This window comes from Dermochelys coriacea, chromosome 25 (assembly GCF_009764565.3).
Source record: "Dermochelys coriacea isolate rDerCor1 chromosome 25, rDerCor1.pri.v4, whole genome shotgun sequence".
Taxonomy (NCBI): domain Eukaryota; kingdom Metazoa; phylum Chordata; order Testudines; family Dermochelyidae; genus Dermochelys; species Dermochelys coriacea.
Genome location: NC_050092.1, coordinates 5,507,326 through 5,530,049, shown reverse-complemented (window position 1 = coordinate 5,530,049; position 22,724 = coordinate 5,507,326). Strand labels below are relative to the sequence as shown.

Genomic DNA, 22,724 nt, shown 5'->3' with positions numbered 1-22,724 from the left:
GATGGCACTTTTGTAGCTGGCATTGCAAGGTATTTATGTACCAAATATGCTAAACATTCGTATGCCCCTTTATGCTTCAGCCACCATTCCACAGGACACGCTTCCATGCTCATTAAAAAAATAACGTGTTAATTAAATTTGTGACTGAACTCCTTGCAGGAGAATGGTATGTCTCCTGCTCTGTTTTACCCACATTCTGCCATATACTTCATGTTATAGCAGTCACGGATGACCCAGCACATTTTAAGGACACTTTAACTACAGATTTCACACAAAACGTAAAGAAGGTACAAATGTGAGATTTCTAAAGATAGCTACAGCACTTGACCCAAGGTTTAAGAATCTGAAGTGCCTTTCAAAATCTGAGAGGGTCGAGGTGTGGAGCATGCTTTCAGAAGTCTTAAAAGAGGAACACTCCAATGCGGAAACTACAGAACCTGAACCACCAAAAAAGAAAATCAACCTTCTGCTGGTGGCATCTGACTCAGATAATGAAAATGAGCATGGGTTGGTCTGCACTGCTTCGGATGGTTATCGAGCAGAACCCGTCATCAGCATGGATGCATGTCCCTGGAATGGTGGTTGAAGCATGAAGGGACATATGAATCTTTAGCGCATCTGGCATGTAAATATCCTGCGATGCCAGCTACAACACTGCCATGAGAACACCTGTTCTCACTTTCAGGTAACATTGTAAACAAGAAGCGGGCAGCATTATCTCCTGCAAATGTAAATAAACTTGTTTGTCTGAGCGATTGGCTGAACAAGAAGTAAGACTGAGTGGACTTGCAGGCTCTAAAGTTTTACATTGTTTTGTTTTTGAATGCAGATTTTTTGTACATAATTCTACATTTGTAAGTTGCACTTTCATGATAAAGAAATTGCACTACAGTATTTGTATTAGGTGAATTGAAAAATACTATTTCTTTTGTTTTTTTACAGTGCAAATACTTGTAATCAAAAATAAATATAAAGTGAGTATTGTAGACTTAGTATTCTGTGTTGTAATTGAAATCAATATATTTGAAAATGTAGAAAACATCCAAAAATATTTAAATAAATGGTATTCTATTGTTGTTTAACAGTGCGATTAATCACAATTAATTTTTTTAATCGCTTGACAGCCCTAATAATAAATCACATGCTTGACAGCTGTTCCTAAATAAAACATAGGACCGAATATGCATAAATCCAATTCAAACAACACTGATTTACTCTAAAGTTGCATTTGTTTCCCTTCTTTTTTTCTTCCCCTTTGCATTTCTTTAGTCCCTCCTTCCCACTCTCACTTTCTTTTCTTCTTAATTATTTACAATGGTGCCATATGCGCCTACAGCAATTCGCCAATATGTACGAAAACATAAGAACATAGGACCCCTCCCCAGACTGGATCTGACCAATGATCCATCTAGTCCAGTGTTCTTTCTCCAACACTGCTTAGTACCAGATGTTTCAGAGGAAGCTGCAAGAAACCCCCAAATGGACAATTATGGAATAACCTCCCCCTACAAGGAATTTCTTCCTAATCACTTGGCAATTAGTTACTGGCCACCAACTGACCATATTCTGTTCTTGGTTATTTTGATATAAATCCTGAGTAATTCTGTTGACGTGCAATGTATTGAGTTGAAGGAAAAATAGTATTTAATACAAGGGATGAGGCTGTAGTCATTAATTGACTTGATCTTCCAAGTGAAGTCAATGGGAGTATTGCCCAAGTAAGGGCTGCAGAACAGAACTCAGTGTAGGGGATCAACTCTTAGATTTGACATGTGGTGAATACCCCTTCCTACATGGGACTAGGGGTAAGGACGAGCCACATATGTGACATCACCATCTGTTGAGGATGACTGGGTACAGGAACACAATGAGTCTGGGGAACTGCATCTGGGGAAGATGAGTAAACACACATCATCTGAGCAATCAGTGGTGAACCCATGCAAAAAGTAAGACAGCCCAAGACACTTAGGGGAAAAAAAAGTGGCTCTCCTACATAACTCCACTCCACTAGCTTCTAGTCCCCTTTTCAGGACATATATGGCTTGCACTCCACTCGAGTTCATGCTGTCTGCCAGAATGGCTGCCTTGTTGTCTTTCTGTAACTTGACCTTTTTTTGCCAGGATAGGTTATTGGCCTATCATTCCACCCCAAACCTGGAAGACCAATGGACCGCCCTACCCTTTTGACATGTCTGGCTTGTGTGGTCCTACCAGGAGTTTAAACTTCTTCAGGCCTAGCTCACAGGGTCATTGGAACACACAAGCCTTCCCACCGCGTCAAGGTGCAGTCCCTGTGGTTACCAACAATGTATATGAATTTTTAACAAATGACAAGATTCATCACAGTGTCCAATAACCCCCTATCTCTAACCTAAACGATAATCTGACGGCATGGGAAGCATTCTGATTCACATTCATGCAGCAGTCTTTAGCTCCCCCTAACGTTCAGCTTCTGCGCAAAACATTCAAAGCCATCATGTGACTGCAGTTGGAAAACTTGTGTTGATACTTGCAAAGATGCATAAAAACATCAGCAAAATGGCCCATCCTGCAAGGTGTAGAGCAAACAGCATAAAAGCCAGAACATAGATGAGGTTTTAAACCTTATTTTGGTGTTCATTGCTCTGTTATATTAGAATGAGAGAGAAATATATTTTTAAAATAAAAAAGTGTCCCTTTAAAGGTTTCAGAGTAGCAGCCGTGTTAGTCTGTATTCGCAAAAAGAAAAGGAGTACTTGTGGCACCTTAGCGACTAACAAATTTATTGAGCATAAGCTTTCGTGAGCTACATCGTGCATCTGATGAAGTGAGCTGTAGCTCACGAAAGCTTATGCTCAAATAAATTTGTTAGTCTCTAATGTGCCACAAGTACTCCTTTTTTTTTTTTGTCCCTTTAAAGTAATGCTTGTATTCATTTAATTCTTGGACAATCAAATCTCAGTAGCCACCAAACCAAATACAAAAAAAGAAGCAACATATTTGTTAAATGTTACAAACTCAATAATTGTGGCACCTTAGAGACTAACAAATTTATTAGAGCATAAGCTTTCGTGAGCTACAGCTCACTTCATCGGATGCACGAAAGCTTATGCTCTAATAAATTTGTTAGTCTCTAAGGTGCCACGGGTACTCCTTTTCTTTTTGCGAATACAGACTAACACGGCTGCTACTCTGAAATTTGCCATGAGTGTCTCTGAGAGCACAATTTAGGGTCTGATCCTGCAATCACTAACTTTGATCATATGAGCAGTTTCCCTTAAGTCAATGGGGACTATGCACGTGAATAACTTACATGTTGTTCACAGTGGTGTTGGAGCCATGTTGGTCCCAGGATATTAGAGCAAGGTGGTTGAGGTAATGTCTTTTATCTCCAACCACACAACCCTAGTTGTCACCTGCTACTCCACACTTGAACCCATATGGAGTATCATTAAACAATTACAATCTATACAAGAAATCTTTCCTCACCCACTTTATATTTTACATATATGTGTGTGTTTGCAAGATTGGGTTCTTATCCAGCAGAATTTGTCTATATACCTCATATATATATATATACACCTCATTCTTCTTCGTTCAGTGTCAATGTACGTCACACAGCAGACTCCATATATTTGTTACCAAATGAGTGTGTAAGCTTTTGATACTAAGGGCTTGTCTACACTGTCAACCGTAAAGCACTGCCATTGTGTAGTCACAGCACAGCATTGGGAGAGAGTTCTCCCAGCGCTCTAAAAAACCCACCTCCATGAAGGGCGTAGCTCCCAGCGCTGGTGCACTGTCTACACTGGCGCTTTATAGCGCTGAAACTTGCAGCACTCAGGGGGGTGTTTTTTCACACCCCTGAGAGAGAAAGTTGCAATGCTGTAAAGTGCCAGTGTAGATGAATGCAGTATTCCTTAGCAATGGCTGATGCAGTGATTTATCTGTGCAACTCCAGCAACACACAAAAGTCTTGGAGCTCTGGAACAATATAAACAGCATGTCATTGTGTATTAAGCAAACGATAATCAAAACCACAGAAAAACAAGGAAAAGAAAATATACCTCGTGGCTGAGCAGTTACTCAACACATGGAACCAAGGACGAAAAGTCTGCTCTCAAATGTGTATGCATGCACATCCATGGGCAGAATGTCATCTACAGAACGGATAAGAGAGAGTAGTGGCGAATTTTATTCCCTTCCCTGTGACAAATAAATCACCTTTCTTTAATGGCTACCGACTTTGCATCAATATAGGGTCTTACAACTGCGCTTCTCTGCACCTACCCATCTGCGGCCTTTCAAGTTCCTCCTGACCTCCCTGCCATTTTCTATGTAAGGAATACCAGCCGGCTATGAGATAAAAAGCTCTTATCTGCCAGCCAGCATGCACATCCTGCTGTGTTATCTTGCAGTGCAGTGTGCGGGAGAACACTAACATTCCCACAGGATCTCCATGGCCACAGCAGCATGTAATGGAGTGAGGTGCAAGTCTGGTGTGAAATACACTCTTACACAGCAGACGCTAAGCATGAAGTATCAGTTTATTGGTGGGCAAGTCAGCGGGTACATCAGCCACAGACCATCAGTCCCTTGGCCTAAGGATTGGAATGGATTACAGAGCACTAATCAACACAGCCTTGAGGTGCTAATGAAGTTTTGGGTGTCTGGTTTTTAGAAAGGCTTGGTTTGCACATGTGCAAAGAAGATTACATTAGGCTTATTCTTCAGGAGATAAACTGAAGTGTTGCTGCATCCCCAACAGGCTCCCTAACCTTCCGGAGGAGCTGCCTCCCCCCATAAGCCATCGACCCCCAGGGTCAGAGGTATCCACCTCGTGGGCCCAAACTTGCAAGGTCAACGGCAACCTTCCCGCAGCCCCCCACAGGAGCTGTTTTGTCTCCAAAAGCTTTGATCCCCCCTATTAAAAAAAAAAAAAGAGCCATGTCCTCCCCCAGAGGAGCTGTGACCGTGTCCCCCTAGTTCCCACCTGGAGTCTTCACTGGGGTGGAAACAGCAGGGAGTTCCTCAGGCTCCCCATTGCACGACTCCCTCCAACCCCTAACTTCTTCCCCACCCCAGAACATGCCCCCCTCTGTGCACTCCTAGGCCCCCACACCCCTCCCTCTTGCAGGCCTCACAACTGAAATACCCCCTCGCTCCTGCTCCCCACACCTCTCCCCTCCTCATGTCCCCCACACCCTTCCCGCCCTACTGCTCCCCCTGCAGTCCTCACACCTCACGTACCCCTTTCCCTGCATTCCTTGTGCCCGCTCCATCCCCCCACCCCCTCCATGTGCCCCCCACCATCCCCACTCCTCTTGCCTCCCCACCATTCCCCACCCTCCTCGTGCCTCCCCCACACCCTCCTGCCCCCATCCCCCACCCTCCTCGTGAACTCCCCCCACACCCTCCTGCCCCCCATCTCCCACCCTCCTCGTGACTCCCCCCACACCCTCCATTCCCCACCCTCCTCCTACCCCCATCCCCCACACCCTCCCTCCCGCCTCCCCACCATCCCCCACCCTCCTCGTGCCTCCCCCACACCCTCCTGCCCCCATCCCCCACACTCCTCTTGGCCCTCCTCGTGCCCCCCCACCTTCCTGCCCCCATCCTCCACACCCTCCCCTCCTCGTGCCCCCCCACCTTCCTGCCCCCCTCCCCCACACCCTCCCCTCCTCGTGCCCCCCCATCTTCCTGCCCCCATCCCCCACACCCTCCCCTCCTCGTGCCCCCCCACCTTCCTGCCCCCATCCCCCACACCCTCCCCTCCTCGTGCCCCCCCCTTCCTGCCCCCATCCCCCACACCCTCCCCTCCTCGTGCCCCCCCACCTTCCTGCCCCCATCCCCCACACCCTCCCCTCCTCGTGCCCCCCCACCTTCCTGCCCCCATCCTCCACACCCTCCCCTCCTCGTGCCCCCCCACCTTCCTGCCCCCCTCCCCCACACCCTCCCCTCCTCGTGCCCCCCCCATCTTCCTGCCCCCATCCCCCACACCCTCCCCTCCTCGTGCCCCCCCACCTACCTGCCCCCATCCCCCACACCCTCCCCTCCTCGTGCCCCCCCACCTTCCTGCCCCCATCCCCCACACCCTCCCTCCTGCCCCGCCTCCTCGTGACCCCGCCTCCATTCCCCATCCTCTGCCCCCTCCCCCCACTCTACCCTCCGGCTCCCTCTGCAGGCCTCTCCCCTGCCCCCCAACCCCCCCATGCCCCGCCCCCTGCGCGCTCCCCACCCGCGGCGGCCGGCGCCGCGCCGCGCCCCGAGCCCCATGCGCCGCTGCTGCCCGGCCCTGTGTATAAGCAGCCGCCGCGCCGCCGCCGCCGCCTCCGCCTCCCCCTCAGCGGGCCCCGCCGCCGCCGCCGCGTCCCGCCCGCCGCTCGTGCTGCTGGTGCTGCTGCAGCGCCGCCCACCCCCGCACAAGATGGCGGCCGGTGGGAGCGGCGGGGGCCCCGGGGGCCTCTCCTCCTCCTCCGCCCCGCCGCCGCCTCCGGGCAACGGGGCCGCCGCCGCCGCCGCCGCCGCCGCCTGCACCAACGGCCCGCCCGCCTCCCCGCCGGGCCTCACCTACAACCAGTGCGGGGCCGGGAACCCGGCGGCGGCGGGTCCCGGCCCCGCGGGCTCGGCGCCGGCGCCGGGCGGGGCGGCCGGCCCCCTGCAGCGGGAGCCCGTGTACAACTGGCAGGCCACCAAGCCCACCGTGCAGGAGCGCTTCGCCTTCCTCTTCAACAACGAGGTGCTCAGCGACGTGCACTTCCTGGTGGGCAAGGGCCGCGGCTCGCAGCGCATCCCGGCCCACAGGTGGGCAGCCGGGGGGCCGGGGGCCGGGCCGGGGCGGAGCGGAGCATCCCGGCCCGCAGGGAGGGGCCGGCCGGAGGAGCGGCCCCGGGGGTGGAGTGGGGAGGCCGGCCGCGAGGTGGGGCTCGGGCCGAGGGACCCGCCGCTCCTGTCGCGGGCCGGGGCTGGGGGGGGTGGGCTAGGCCCCCCCCCCTACTTGGCCCTCCCTTCCCTCTCTCACAAACACCGTTTCTTGCTCCCCTGGAGTTAGGAAGGAAAGATCGGAGGGGGGGGGGCGGTAAGACCGGAGGGGGGAGACCCCCCCTTTTCCCTCTGCTGCCCCCCTTTTCCCTCTGCTGCCCCCCTTTTCCCTCTGCTGTACCTCGCTGGTACTGTCGCCTGCCCGTCCCCTCCACACTAACCCCCCCACCGACACAGCCAAGCTGTTGGGCCTCCTCCCTTACAGGGACCCAGCGCTGGTTCCCAGGCCTGTTGTGGCTGGGTGAGAGAGACCAGGATGCCGACTAGTCGCCAAATCGGCCTGGGTCCACAGCCCCCAAGTTGGCTGGCTCTCGGGCCTGCGTTACGTGGTGTGTGTGTGTGTGTGGGGGGGGGCTCTGCCCCTTAGCGGGGCGTTTGGAAGGGCTGCAGAGCGGTTGTGGGTTAGAGCACACGCAGCTCCTTGGGCACCCAGCCTTGTGTGTCCGCCCCCCCCCCATGGGCACCCCCAGAGCAGGAAGCTTGTCTCTCTACAGCGGGAGCTGAAGAACCGGGCTCAATAGCTGGGTCTGTAGTTCTTTAACGGGGCACAGAGAGAGACGGGTAACCAACTGTTCATGACTGAATGGCAGTGGCGGGGGGGGGGCGTCATAATGGGGCACAGAACAGAGACTCCTCATAAAAGAAGGGGGTGGGTAGCCACTGACTCAATATTGGTCCATGTATTGGTGGGGATCCGTTTTCTTAGAGCGTAAGCTCTCGTGTGTGTCCCGCCAGCCGACTGTTCTGTCCAGTACTTTCTTCTGGGGAGGTAATGTGAAAAAGTTAGGGTTACTACCTGATACTCGCAAAAAGAAAAGGAGTACTAGTGGCACCTGAGAGACAAACACATTTATTTGAGCTTATGCTCAGATAAATTTATTAGTTTCTAAGGTGCCACTAGTACTCCTTTTCTTTTTGCGAATACAGACTAACCCGGCTGCTACTCTGATACCTGGTATTCTTTCATGTAGGCTGGTCTCTCTTGTTCACCTGTCTTGATTTTATTTCTTTTGCTTGGTTATCGGATTACTATCTGATTTTACCTGCAGCTAGGAGGTTACAACACTTCTAGAATACTAAGAATGTACACAGATAGGGCTTTAAAAACATATGGTTCATCTACACTATACAAATCTGCGGGTGGTATTTATAATTTGTTTGTCTCCTGACAAGGTTAATATGCTGGGGACATGGTGAAGTCCCAACTTGAAGCACTGATATGCTAAACTGCTACAGGCTTGGCCAGAGGAGCATTGTAGCAAGGCATAGTTAACTCTTGTGCACAAGATAGAGCCCTCTTTTAATGATGTTGTGTCCAGTTCTTCCAGCATGGTACAGTGTGGTGGTGATCGTGTAAACATGTTCCAGAGTTAATGCATCTTTTTGCACTGCCTGTTTAAAAAGAAGCATCTCAGAGGATTTCAGTGGAGGTTTTGGTTGGGCGATTTGGTGTAAAACTTCAGCTAAATAAAATTCCACTTATGGAGTAGAGTATAGTTTTTGCCACATTTCTTCAGCTGCAGAACAGGGCTTAATTCCCACAATTTCATAACTTTCTTCTAAAAGGCTTAGAAAGGGGAGAAATCTGTTTTGAATAGACTACAGAAATACAGTAGCATAAAGAAAAGGAGTACTTGTGGCACCTTAGAGACTAACAAATTTATTTGAGCATAAGCTTTCGTGAGCTACAGCTCACTTCATCGGATGCATTTGGTGGAAAAAACAGAGGAGAGATTTATATACACACACACACAGAGAGAACATGAAACAATGGGTTTATCATACACACTGTAAGGAGAGTGATCACTTAAGATAAGCCATGGGGGGGGGGGGGGAGGAAAACTTTTCATGGTGACAAGCAAGGTAGAATGCTGCTGGTGATGGCTTATCTTAAGTGATCACTCTCCTTACAGTGTGTATGATAAACCCATTGTTTCATGTTCTGTGTGTGTGTGTGTATATAAATCTCTCCTCTGTTTTTTCCACCAAATGCATCCGATGAAGTGAGCTGTAGCTCACGAAAGCTTATGCTCTAATAAATTTGTTAGTCTCTAAGGTGCCACAAGTACTCCTTTTCTTTTTGCGAATACAGACTAACACGGCTGCTACTCTGAAACAGTAGCATAAAGAATCCATAGATTGTACTTTGAATCAGTTCCAGGAAAAAAAATATTTTGAAAACAGCTTGCTGAGCTAAATCTTTAGTGAAAAATGAAAAAGAAGGATTGGGCAAAATGTGTAAAATATGAGAGATGTCCTTTTTATTTTAAATTTGCTTTTCCTGCTAATGTTGGCATAACTTTATCTATTGAAGTCTTTACTAAAAGCTAGTTATAGCTGAGTGATATGTCTGTATTAGGTTTATATTGGTTTTGAGAGAGTCTGTCACACTAGCACTGCACAACTAGAAAATAATGTTAAAAATCACCCTTTCAACTGGATATGAAAAACAGTCTACTGAAAACTAAGCCCCTACTCTTGCATTGATACTTTTAGGCTGCACAGTAATTTAAGAGCTTGCAGTCCCCAAAATGGTGGTTTGCGGAAGAGTTTGAATTTGTCTTGATATTGGATAACTGATTCAGTTAAATACTAATTGACACTAGACTTGATTTCTCTGACTTTCCTCCTTTGAAATATAGTGGTGAATTGACTGGCATTGGTTGCCACTTACTGCTTTGGGAGCAAGTACTCCTGTACAGACTAACACGGCTGCTACTCTGAAAGATTTCTGGTGTTTGTGATCTTGCATTCTGGGATACATTGGTGATCCAGGAAGTACCAAGAGGATTTGAGAGGCAATTAGTTTAATTTTTGTTTAAACAACTTCTGTGCTGAATGACCCTGCAACAACCCCTCTGGTAGAGGGCATTCAGCACAGAAACTTATTTAATTCAGTTACTTTGTGGTTCACCTTTAATTCTGTGAGTTTATTTGAGGGATAAAGAAAAGGAGGACTTGTGGCACCTTAGAGACTAACAAATTTATTTGAGCATAAGATTTCATGAGCTACAGCTCACTTCATTGGATGCACGATGTAGCTCACGAAAGCTTATGCTTAAATAAATTTGTTAGTCTCTAAGGTGCCACAAGTACTCCTTTTCTTTTTGCAAGTACAGACTAACACGGCTGCTACTCTGAAACCTATTTGAGGGACGTCATGCTTTTCATTCACTAACCTGTTTGTGAAAACAGAGTTCCATGGCCGTGCCAGTTTTTTAAATAAATCTCAGAATTAGGGCTTTCAGACAATGACTAAAGGTTGTCCAGACTAGAAGAGTGTTGTTGTTTGTTTTATTAATCAATTGATTTACAAACCAAGCCAAGTAGAAAAGTTGGGTATGGGAGGGGCATACTCTAGTACGTGAAAGTTGACTTGGCTCGTGTCTATCGGTTAAATGTACCGTTAGCAGAGCTATTCTGTTGTTACTTGCTCCCCCAGAAAGTGCATTATAGAGGGAATGTATTTGTCGTTTTAACTGGCAAATGGTGCACATACTGAATGATTGTGGTTTGCATTGTTGTTGTGCAGTCCAGAAGTGGTGGGGGAATGCAGAGGGGATTACTGGGAACTGTTTCTTGTTTTGTCCCCGTGGCATTTCTGGGAAGATAAAGTTACCAACTGTCTATGCATGATACAGTTAAGAAAACTTGACAGAAATTAGAGCTTGAAGTTTCTGTTTTTAATATAGTTATAGCAAGAAAAATCAATATCGGACAGATCACAAATGGTAGACAAACCTCCAACTAGGCTGTGAAGGCAGTATTTGGAGTAATGGAGCTGTATTCCTTTATTCCTCTGTCAGCCTTTGTGAAATATAAATCCTATAATGGAAGATGGTGCAGGCTTTGAACTACCAACTACTAATATGGTAGAAGGAATGAATCAGGGAGGTAGTATGAAATGATATAATATTCCTGAGTGGATTATAGAACAGCTAGGTGATATGGAATTACAGATATTCTGGCTCCAGGAAAATATTCTTAGAAGCTTCCAGAAACTTCACAGATGGATGGACAAGTTAATTTAGCCTTTTATTAGGTTTCTGTGACTTTCTTTACATAATCTCTTAGCTTTTGGTACATTACATTCCTAAAAATCAGATTCTTGCATCACAAATTTTCAGATTCCTTTAATGTTTACTATTGACAAAATATCAGGCATTACTATTCGCTTTCTAAATCTTTTCATGCTGCTTCTGTCACTTACAGTAAACTCCTACATTCGCTTAATTTATTTTGGCTACTATCTTTGTATGCATTGTTTAAAAAAAAAATCTATTTGTGAATTCTAATTGTCAAATGATTATTAGTAGTGAGAGATTAGGACACTAGGGATCTTTTGCCCCTTTTAAGAACAGCCACATACGAGTGTGAACACACTTTCATTGAAGTTAGAAATAGGAAAGACATCTGGATTATTCAGTTCATCTTCCTGCCAGCCCTAGTGGTTCATCTAGTTTGGCTCTAAAGGGACATCAATTTGAAATCTAATCACTCTAAAAAATGAATTAAAAATAGTTTCAGGTGCTGCACCTTCCTTTGAGTCTCTGACATTTATGGTTTTGCGATCATACTTTCCCATTTTTAAAAATCTCTTTCCAGTTACTGTTTGAAAGACCCACATAAACAGGGGAAATTGACTGACTATACAGGGGAAACAGTGAAACTAACTACATACATTAGACAATAACTGGTTTTCATTTGTGTCTCTAGTAATCTTGAGTTTTACTTGTAACGTTAGTGGTAAGCAATTTTCAGACTGACATGTAATTTTTAAGTTGATGGTGTTTCTTTTTGAAGTTCCACCATTCTTCAGATGTACCGTAACAAAGTTCCATTCTTTGAGTCTTGTGCTTCCAATGTGAGATCTGCTGGGACATCCCCTAGCTAAGAATTTGGAGGGCTCTCCACTATAAACTAACCAAAATGATTTGTCCATTGAGTGAAGTGCCAGCAGGAATTATAAAAAGTTTTAAAACTTCAAGTCCTTTCAGAATGGTCTCTGAGGGTTCCTTATCACTTGGGGCTGCATGTGCCATGACCTTGGAACCCTCTTAAGTGCAGCTATAAGCCCGTTATTTTTAATAACAAGTAAGGCATGAAACTTTAATGTGACTTCTATTAAGTTTTTTACTGCCACTTTAAATGAAATGAAAGCATTTTTTTATGTGTAATTCTGGTATCATGAATTAAGTCTCCTAAAATTTGTTCTTGTGGTCTGTCTCCAAAATTATTCAACAAAATACATCCTTGTATGCATTATTCCTTTTAGTGTACTGCAGTTTGCTGCATTCCTAGCACTTTGAAGAAACGAGAATGCTCGGTAATAATTGGGGAAAAACAACTCAGTAGCTAAATTAGTCTTTCTCCTTCCATTAGAGGAAAGGGTTCTTCAATGATACAGTGACCCCCTTCCTCACCAGCTGACACAGCTAGCAAAATGTCATGAATATTTGCTAGTCAAGGCACAATTTCACTTACCTTCCTTAATTTTTTTTTTTTTTTTTAACTGAACCAACCCCTGTTGGTGAGAGGGACATGAGACACGCTTTTGAGTTACACAGAGCTCCTCTTCAGGTCTGGGAAAGGTACTCGGTGTCCAATCTTGCTTGTTTTCTGTAATATGAATGACCTAGTCATCAGCAGAACCCTGTTTGAACATCGTGAAATTCACAAGCTGACATTGTGTTCTCCAAATGGCAGAGATAAGAACCAGATTGATCATATTGTGATCAATGGCAAATGGCGATGCTCATTGACAGATGTGAAAGTGAGGAGGGGTGCAGATGTTGGCAGTGACCACCACCTTGTGACAACCTCCATCAAGCTAAAACTGAGAAGTGTGGGTCCACCAAACAAGGGACATAGATGTTATGATATTGACAAGCTAAAGTCCCTTGAAATACAGAAAGCCTTCGTTCTGCAGTTAAAGAACAGGTTTCAAGTACTTGCAGACCTTGATGAAGAGGAGGGGAATGCAGATGAGGAGATCAACAGCAATTTATAAACAGAGCAGTGAATCCTGTCTAGGCTACAGGCAGAAGAGAAGGAAGGAATGATTACACCCAGCACATGGAACGCCATGGAAACCAGACGAGCCCGGAAGAAAAAAGTTTTAGGCATAAAATCCTAGAAGTTAAAGGACACATACCACGAGCAGGTTAGCAAGGCATACCGGGAGGTCAAATGCCTTGTGAGAATGGACAAATGACATTATATTGATGATCTGGCAACACCAGAAGAGGATGTGGTGAACTGCTTGTGGTGAACAAGGAACCTTTCTACAAAATGACGCAGCTTATCAGTGGTAAATGGCAGACACCAACAAACACTCTCATCAGGAACAAACAAGGATGCCTACTAACAACTGAAAAAGAACAAGAAATATGCTGGACAGAGCATTTCAAAGAATTGTTGAACAGGGAGCCACCTAAAGAGGAAGCAAACATCCAGGAGGCAGAAGATCTTGATATCAACACAGACACCCCAACTAAGGAAGAGATCATTCAAGCCATCAGTTCCTTAAAAAATGGGAAAGCTCCTGATAAGGATAACTTGAGTGCAGAATTGTTCAAGATAAATCCTAAATTAGCAACCTCTTTCCTGGCCCCTCTATTTACATCAGTCTGGGAAAGGGAAAAAAGTGCCAGATGTGTGGACCAATGGGGTTATAGTGAAGATACCAAAGAAAGGAACTCAGATTGTAATTGGTGTGGTATCACACTTTTCTCTGTGCCAAGCAAAGTAAGATCATAGTCCAGCATATATCAGATGCGGTTGATAGCGTTCTCAGAAAAGAGCAAGCTTGTGTTTGGAAAGGGTGTGGATGCACAGATCAGATCTTCACTTTATGAAACATAATAGAACAGTGCTTAGAATGGCAATGGCAACTGCAACTCTACATACATTTCATAGATGTTGAGAAGGCTTTTGATAGCACTCACAGGACCAGCCTATGGCACATTCTGTGAGCATATGGAATTCCTTTCCGTATAATCATCATCAAAACCTTCTATTTCAACTTTACATGTAGTGTTAATCATGGTGACTTCAGTTTTGAATTCAAAACTGGAGTACGTCAGGGGTGTGTCATGTCTGCAGTCCTCTTCAACATTGCCATTGACTGGTGGTGTGAAACAGAAGACATGCCAACAGGCATTAAATGGGCACTCTTCTCATCCCTCGAAGACCTGGACTTCGCAGATGGTGTCGCTCTCCTATCATACTCAACACCATATAGAAGGAAAAACAACTGGACTCAATGCATTCAGCCAGCAAATTGAACTGGAAATCAACCACAATAAGACAGAGATCACGACCTTTAATATTGCCTTACCATCACCAGTATGGATAGAGGATTATGTTCTCACCAATGTAGAAACATTCACATACTTGGGCAACACCATCAGCCAGACAGTGGAACAAGTCAGGACATCCGGAACAAAATCAATAAAGCTGCAAGACCTTAAATACGGTCTGGAAATCATCAAAATACCACACCAAAACCAAACTCAAGATTTATTAGAGCTGCGTACTTTCAACACTACTTTATAGTGCAGAATGCTGAGGAATGAGAAAGTATGACATGTCCAAATTGTCTTCATTTCATACAACCTGCCTCAGAAAAATCCTCCGTATTGTTTGGCCCAGATTTATCTGAAACCAAGATCTACTGACACCGTGCAGCCAAGAGGATCTGAGCACCATCATTGCCAGGAGGCGTTGGAGATGGATTGGCAATGTGCTTTGAATGGAAACTGATTCCATCACCAGAGTAGCAATAAGATGGACACCTGAAGGCAAGCGAAAACGAGGCTGCCCGAAAACAACCTGGCGAAGAGCTGTGGAAGCCAAGCTGAAAAAACTGGGGCACAGCTGGGGAATCATTGAAAGACTTGCCAGAAACAGACAGGAGTGGAGCAGCTTCGTCACTTCCCTAAACGCCACAGGTGTAATAGGAGGAGGAGGAGGATGACCTTTGCCGTACCTGAAGAAGAGCTCTGTGTAGCTTGAAAGTTTCTCTCACCAACAGAAGTTGGTCCAATAGAAGATATTACCTCATCTATCTTGTCTCTATAACATGCTGGGACTGACATGGCTACAACTCTGCATATAAGGATTTTACTAACTTATAAAGTACTCTGCATAAAAGAATCCTTTAATTTGCTGAAAAGAACATCTTTTTTACAAAAAGAAATCTTATCAAGGTTGCTGTGCAGGAAAAGGGTGTCTTTAAAGCTACCACATACACAGAATTCACACTCTTGTGTCTCATGCCTTCTGTCATACAGAGAAGCCCCATAGGTCTTGAGACTTTTGGACCTTTGATGCACCGGCTGGGTTGAGGGCTCTGTTGTACTGACCGTGCTTCAGCCTTAGAGGCTCCAGAACGTTCCAGCTCATTCCTTTGACAACAGTTGGGAAGTGGTTCTAGTCCTGTCACGGCTCCAGCTTTGCTGGTTCACCAAATTCTTCTGTGGAAAGAAAACTTTGATGAAATATATGCACTTACTTTAGTGGTCCTCACTGTATTTGAGATGCAGAGGCTATTAGATTGCAACCACTGAGGAAAAAATGGGTGAACTTGTGACTGTTTTTAAATACATTTTTCAGAACTTAGTTTCTCTAATGCATATGGCAGGCACCATAACTTTCATATTTGCATGTCTCCTAATGGACCAAATACTCTAATTCTTAAATGTCTCTGTTTAGCTAGAGGTGCCTGTCAACAGATGAAGTTAGCTTGCATTTACATGAGAAAATTGTAAAGAACCATTTCTCTAGCATCTAAATTGTTTTGAGACAGCACTCCAAATTGATATCCTTCAGGATAGGGAATGTGGCTTTTTGTGTTAATTGCTGTGTAAACTTGCAACTGTGTAAATGGTTTGTGCGTACCCACCATTACCACTTCGTGCTTGTATTTAAAGGTTACCTAGAATATAAAATCTTTATTGGAGTTTGTGTGACCAGAAGTAGTAAACATCCCTACAGAAAATGAGACTGGAGCACTACTTTCTTTTTGGAAAGAGTACTAGGAAAGCTTGTTCCTCCAGGATGCAGCGCTAGCCAGTCAGTGCTCCCCGCTGCTGAATATTTTTGTGGGACGGTTGAGTACAGAACTGTGGGAAGATGAATACATTTCAGACAGCTTGGAGGAGGATCTCTGTCTGGTGTAGAAGGAATTTGCACATTTGCTTTTTAACTGTGCTTCAATCAAAAATAATTTTTAATGTCTCATTGCTAATGGGGAGATAGGAGGATGGAAAACATTCTTGTTAAGTAAAAACAAGAGTCCTTGTGGCACCTTAGAGCCTAACACATTTATTTGGGCATAAGCTTTTGTGGGATGTGCCCAAATAAATGTTAGTCTCTAAGGTGCCACAAGGACTCCTCGTTGCTTTTACAGATACAGACTAACCCGGCTACCCCTCTGAGTCTTGTTAAGACTCCTTTTGGTTTTCTGGGTATGATGTCCAGTATTTTAGAACAGAGCAATTAATCAGGACTTTTAAGGTATGTCTACACTGCAATTAGACCCCGTGGCTGGCCCGTGCCAACTGACTTGGGCTCAGGCTAAGGGTGTGTTCAATTGTGGAGCCTCAACATCGGCACTTCCAGTTCAACAGCCCCTTAGTCCCAGCCCTGTGAGCCCAGTTAGCTGGCATTGCCTGGTGGTGACGGGTTTTTAACTGCTGTTTAGACATACTCTTAGGTTCTGTTCCCCGCTCCCGTGATTCAGTGGGGCACCTTGTTGTTTACCCTCTTTTGTACCTCCATTTCTCAGTCTGTAAAATGGGCCTACCACATGGGGTTATGAAACTGTAAAGTGCTTTGAGGTCCTCCAATGAAAGTTGGTACATGTATTGTCTGTTACAAAATGCATGAACCCTGGCTTTACAAGAGCCATTGTGTTTTTTCATTGCATGCTGGGCTGAGGGGAAGGAACTTCCAAATAATAGTTTGCAACTTTGTCTTGTGTTACTGGTAATATAGTAGTGATAAGGCCTAGAATAGAAGTGGATTGCTTCTGAGCACTTTACGTTAGCACTGTCAACAGTAACTGATTTCCCCTTGGGATGGGTGGGGGAGCAGAAACTAAAATGGGATTTTTTTTTTTTTCAAAAATAGCAAAATGTAGTTTAATATAGGATTTTTATTTTTAAATGTTAGGTTTGTGTTGGCTGTGGGCAGTGCGGTCTTCGATGCAATGTTTAATGGTGGAATGGCCACAACTTCTACAGAGATTGAACTGCCGGATGTGGAGCCTGCTGCCTTCCTAGCTTTGTTAAAGTAAGCCTCTTTTATTGTACAGTGTAACTAACTTATAACTGGGCATAGGTTATTGTGAACAAGAATATTTCAAATACAAATAATCTATTGTATCTCTTGGTTAAAACAGAGATAGTCAAGTGGCTTATCAAATTTTTATCTCAATTGTTATCTGGTACAACATGGTCTTTAAATACTAATTTTTGTAAATCCTCTATTCCATATCTGATAAACCTTTTTAAAACAGCCATTGTTTATGTAAGACCTACACAAATGTCTTGCACTTCTGCTGGTTCTTCTGCACAGGTTAACTAAGGACATGTCTAAATAGTGTTTATACCTCTTTAACTGTATTACTTTAGAAGCTGATCTAGCTGAAACAGTGTGGCCTCTATGGGCACAATTACACTAGGATTGTAGGAATAAGCTATACGGATAAATACCTTCATACCAGTATAACAGTGCAGTTTCTCAGGCCTTGTCTACACTTCCTCTTATAGCACTGCCACTTTCTTGCTCAGGGGTGTGAAAAAACACCCTGTGAGTGCTGCAAGTTTCAGTGCTGTAAAGTGCCAGTGTAGGCGGTGCACCAGCGCTGGGAGCTGTACTCTCCTCGTGGGGGTGGGGTTTTTTTTATAGCACTGGGAGAGCTCTCTCCCAGTGCTGGTGCTATGACTGCGGCAGCACTTTAACGTTACTAGTGAAGTCATACCCTCAGTGTTGGAAGATTTAACGATATCTGTCAAAAATCACACCCTTATCTGAAATAGTTAAATTGGTACTAAACTGTGTTTAGATCAGGCCTAATAAATCCTGTTCCTAGAGCTGGCTTGATATGGATGCTAGTGCTCTTCAAAAGAGGAGGAAAGCATATAGCACTCTTAGCATTGTATGAGTTACAATTGAAGCTCAGTCGGAACTTGGAGGAAAACCTGTTTCCAAATGAAAGGATTTAATGGCTGGGTCTCAGCTGGTCGAATTCTGTTGAAGTCAGTGAAAATGTGAGAGCTAATGCCAGCTGAGGATCTGGCTCTTGGCCTCTACTATTGGATAATGGAAATGAGAGAATTCAGCAGTTAATGTTTTTAAATTTGTTTCTGATTTGTATCGATTTTAATACATTTTCATAGCAGGGCTGCCGGGGCTCGCTGCGCAGCCACGGGGCCAGTGCCAGTTTGCACTTGCAAGGTGGGCTGTGGTCCTTGTAAGGCAGGCAGACTCCCAGCCAGGACTGCGAGGAGGAGGAGGAAGAGTCCCCAGCTATGAGGGAGGACTCCTTACTGCTGGATACCTCTTGCCCTCTTCTCCCCATGGGGGTGCAGATGGCTCCCTGCATTTCTGGTGCAGGGGAGGCTATTTTTAATGACTGCTTTTATATTTTTTCATCCATTTCTGTGTCAGGTGAAATTGACGTTTACTGATTAACAATTTAAATCAAATTCTGCCAAGCCTACCTGTAACCTAAAGCCGAGTATCATTTTTAAAGCTGCCAGAAAACTTGGAAGCTCCTGTGGCTTTCAGGTGCATACTCAGCTCTCACGAAAGGCAGTGGGAGTGCTTTGTGCTCGTTAAAGGACCACATTTTGCCTGCAAAATTGATGTCTTGGAGCTTGTGTGAGTACTGGTACCTAAGCAAAATGCTGTCAGATGTCCTAAGGAATAATTTATCATACATGGGGTAAACATTAAATACCGGTCAAGTTTACACATGCAATGAACATGCATTTCTTTTTTTGTCCCTTTTCAGAAAAAGTGCTTCTGCCATAGATAAGACATCAAAGAGAAAGCAGAGCCTTAAAGGCTAAAATGTTTCCCTAGAATGAAAGGTTAAACTCTCAGGACCCCCTTTCAACTGACACACATGATTTAAGAGAAAGCACCTGGAAACACCCCCCTCCCTCCCAAAAAGAAAAACCAAAAAAACCCCCAACAAACCAGTGCTTCCTGCTTGTGGAACTAAGACCTTTTGATTGGTTCAACTTCAGTCCATATCCAGCCGAACAAAGCTGGTGTTTAGCTTTAACATCTGATTTTTAAAAATAAAGTGAAACTAAAATAGCGATTGAGTTTAAGAAAAGCTAAAATTTGAGGTTATTCACTGATATCTTCTGAAAGCCTGAGATTTTTAGTGTGGTTGCTGAAAGGCCAGTAAAGTGGTCTTTGAAGGGAAGATGATCTGAAATGATCATTTGCCCAATACTTGATATCAGTCAAATAACAGAAAAGAAAGCATTCTTTTTTCGCTATAGAAAAGAAAATTAAGGCTTGGGTAATGTAATGACTCTTAACACTTACAGTCATAAGGTATGGATAATTAAAGTTCATGCTTTACTTGTTTGGTGCAACAGTGTTCTAGATAATGTTAGACATTGACAGAGTTCTTACCTCCCATCTTTCCTTGGTACTTCTAAACGGACAGCCCATTGAGGCATGTTCCCACAACGAGCAGGCTGAGTAGTGAAGCTTAAGAGCTTTAATTAACAATTTTCTTGGAATTTAGCACTTGTCTTCATGCTAATTTTGCTGTGGAAGCAAGTGGTCTCCTGGATGTGGTTCAGAGCATGAGCTGATACCATGAGGTCAGAAAGAGAAATTTTTCATCAATGTTCAGGATTGCACTTTCTGCTATCCTTAAAGTTCAGTTACAGATCACTGCCAGGAGCTGGACTCCAAACTTGGCGGACCAATGATCTAATGTATGGTTGTCTCTGCATGGTGGTAGTCCTCTATTGCTAATATTTTTCGTTAACTCACAATGGATTCTTGTTTAGGTTTATGAAGCCTCAGTCTGCTTTTCCATTTGGATATTGTCTATTTTAAATTTTTCTTGGCTCTTAGCAGTGTAGATACTTGAAGTCAGACTGACTCCTAAATTTTTCTCAAAGCCCTTTATGTATCCTGGTGTTATTTCCTTGGCTTCATGCATTGTTTCTGGGCTTGGTACTAAAACAAAACAATTAACATAGCCATGGCACTGAATAGCACAGTATTGTAGTACGCATAATTGGTCAATTAATTTTTTAAAACTAGCTTGCAATAAAAGGATGCTAGCCTCATAAAAATAAAAGATTGATGTGAGGGAGAGGGACAAAATGCATAAACCAGTGGCTTGATGGTGTTAACAACAAATACTGATCTCTAGAGTACCTTACAGTAAATTCTCAATGTATTTTACAAACAGCCTCAACCTACTTTAAATTGCTGTCCGGGACCTGACTTCACATAGTAGTTTGTTGTATTCTTAGAGGAGACTAGCAAATAAAAGGTCAGCTTAGTGAAATATTCTGAGTTTGAGTGAGGGTTTAGCTGCGGACATCTGCTCTCTGGTTTTCTTCAAGGTGGGAAGGCAGAAAGTGTCCCAAGTTCTGCTAATGGTGGGAGCTGGGAATAGAACTTAGACCTTTTATGGCTGCCATCAAGTAGCTTTTTTTATAATTGGCCCTTTTAACCAAGCAGACTGAACTTTGGAGGCTGTCTCTTGTGGCTAGTGCTGCGTGCAGAGAAGTGTCTTCAGAAGTATTGGCATGAGCATCATATTGGTAATCCAATGGCAGCACAGCACACTGATCTCACGGTTTGGGTTCTCTGCCTCTCAGGACAGCTGGGGTGTGAGCATAGGAAATGCCTTACCTTAGTCTAGCCATCTGCTGTGGTGATGGGCCTTTTTTTGAGCCATATGCCCCCCACCGTGAGCAGAAGGAGACTGGATTGTAAGTTCCCCACGGCATGGTCCATATCTGTGCGTTTGTACAGTGCCCGTAGAGGGGTTCTGATACCAAATGGGGCCTCCAGGTGCAACTATAATATAAATAATATCAGTGGCACAGGGCTGCTAGGGTAAGTTTGGAAGACCTGGCAAGAGCACACTGGAGAGGAGTACTCAAGCATTATAAATGAATTAACTATAACGTCATGTGCTTAGTGCATATTTGCCACTAAATACATTCGTGCTATTGGAATAAATGCAAATTCTGCATTAAACTACTGAAGTTTAAAAAAAATCAGACTGTTTTATTTACTACTCTTCTGTCTTAGGCCCAGTCCTGTGCTAACATATGCAGGTGCTCTCATTGAATTCAGCAGGACATAACCCTCAAGTGTCTTCAGGATTGGAACCTCTCTTCTGTGCTGTAAATTCCACTAGACTGGAGCCCTGCCTCCCTTGAGCAACTTGCTTGGATCAAGAGTGTCCCTGTATGTCTAGGCAATGTGTTTGTGTATGAGATGAGGGGGGATCAGGTCAGACCTAAACCTTCATGAAAGCTGTTGGTTTTCCACCTTATGAAGGAAAATTACTTTCTCACATCACTAACTCACTTCCCAGTAGAATGGGTTGCTTCCTTTGGCTAGGTTAACTTTCCAAGAGAGTCTAAAGCTCAGTGTTCCCAGCCTTTGCTGCTATGAAGAGTGAGACCAAATCTGAGATTTGACCTGGGGGCTTCATTTACTACTAAGCCATCACTTGATTTTTTTCATTGTAATTAACTATTTTACTTTCTATTTCAACTCAGTTAATTGAGTGATCTGACAATTGATATAGTTTGCTAGCTCAGCAATAGTGAAGTGGAACATGAGATTTTCCACTGAAGAACCATCACAGTAAGAGGGTGTGAGTGTGTGTGTGTAATGCGAAAAATAGGTGAAAGAAATATCACCACATTGCATTAGGTGTAAATCTTTGAATGTTTCTACCACAGGTTTTACCAATAAAATCATTCTTATCCTCTGAATTTTTCTTGAAACTGTGTACATAGCACCATCTTAACAATTAGTGACTAGTCATGGCATGGTTGAAGCTCTGTTCTCATTTAGTCTTTAATTGAACAGTTTGAAACACTTCCGCTAACTCGGCGTGGACAGGCCAAACCCAGGCTAGGCTAGAACAGTTTCTGACCATGCAGCAGGCCAATGTTTTTTAAACCATTTAGCATGAGATGTGTTATAGTTTAAAATATCTCTCAAATGCTCCATACGTACACAACCTTTAATAGGATAATCGTGGTTATTTTAAACTGGAATGGTGGTTTATCATGGTGGCAGAGTGGGGAACGGTAATAGCTACTAAAAGTAAGAAATTGCACCAGCATGATGAGAAAACACATAATGGTCTTTGTGAATTAGAGTTCTCTGTCTTGACTCTTACTACTGTCTTCCAACTAGTTAAAGCAGGCTTACGTAGCAGTACTTGTTTGCATACTTCCAGATTTCTTTATTCGGACGAGGTTCAGATTGGCCCAGAGACTGTTATGACAACACTTTACACAGCTAAAAAATACGCTGTCCCTGCACTTGAAGCCCACTGCGTGGAATTCCTAAAGAAAAACCTCCGAGCAGACAACGCATTCATGCTCTTAACACAGGTATGTTCTGAGGCTATTTTCATTTCAAGTCCTTTTAAACAGGTGCAACAGCTTTATATTATCTAGGCT

General features: G+C 44.3%; 1 protein-coding gene across 3 annotated transcripts in view; it reads left to right on the top strand.

The window, feature by feature from the left end:
- Nucleotides 1–6,242: 6,242 nt before the first annotated feature.
- Nucleotides 6,243–22,724, top strand: part of BTBD2 (BTB domain containing 2) — a 42,469-nt gene continuing 25,987 nt past the window's right edge. For 2 of the 3 annotated variants that reach the window (XM_043502523.1, XM_038383703.2), the window contains exons 1-3: nucleotides 6,243–6,783; nucleotides 17,197–17,316; nucleotides 22,499–22,655. In XM_043502523.1, the coding sequence (XP_043358458.1) occupies nucleotides 6,254–6,783; nucleotides 17,197–17,316; nucleotides 22,499–22,655 (807 nt within the window). In that variant the 5' untranslated portion in view covers nucleotides 6,243–6,253. The remainder of the gene's footprint in view (nucleotides 6,784–17,196; nucleotides 17,317–22,498; nucleotides 22,656–22,724) is intronic. The other variant, XM_043502522.1, reaches the window with a different exon arrangement.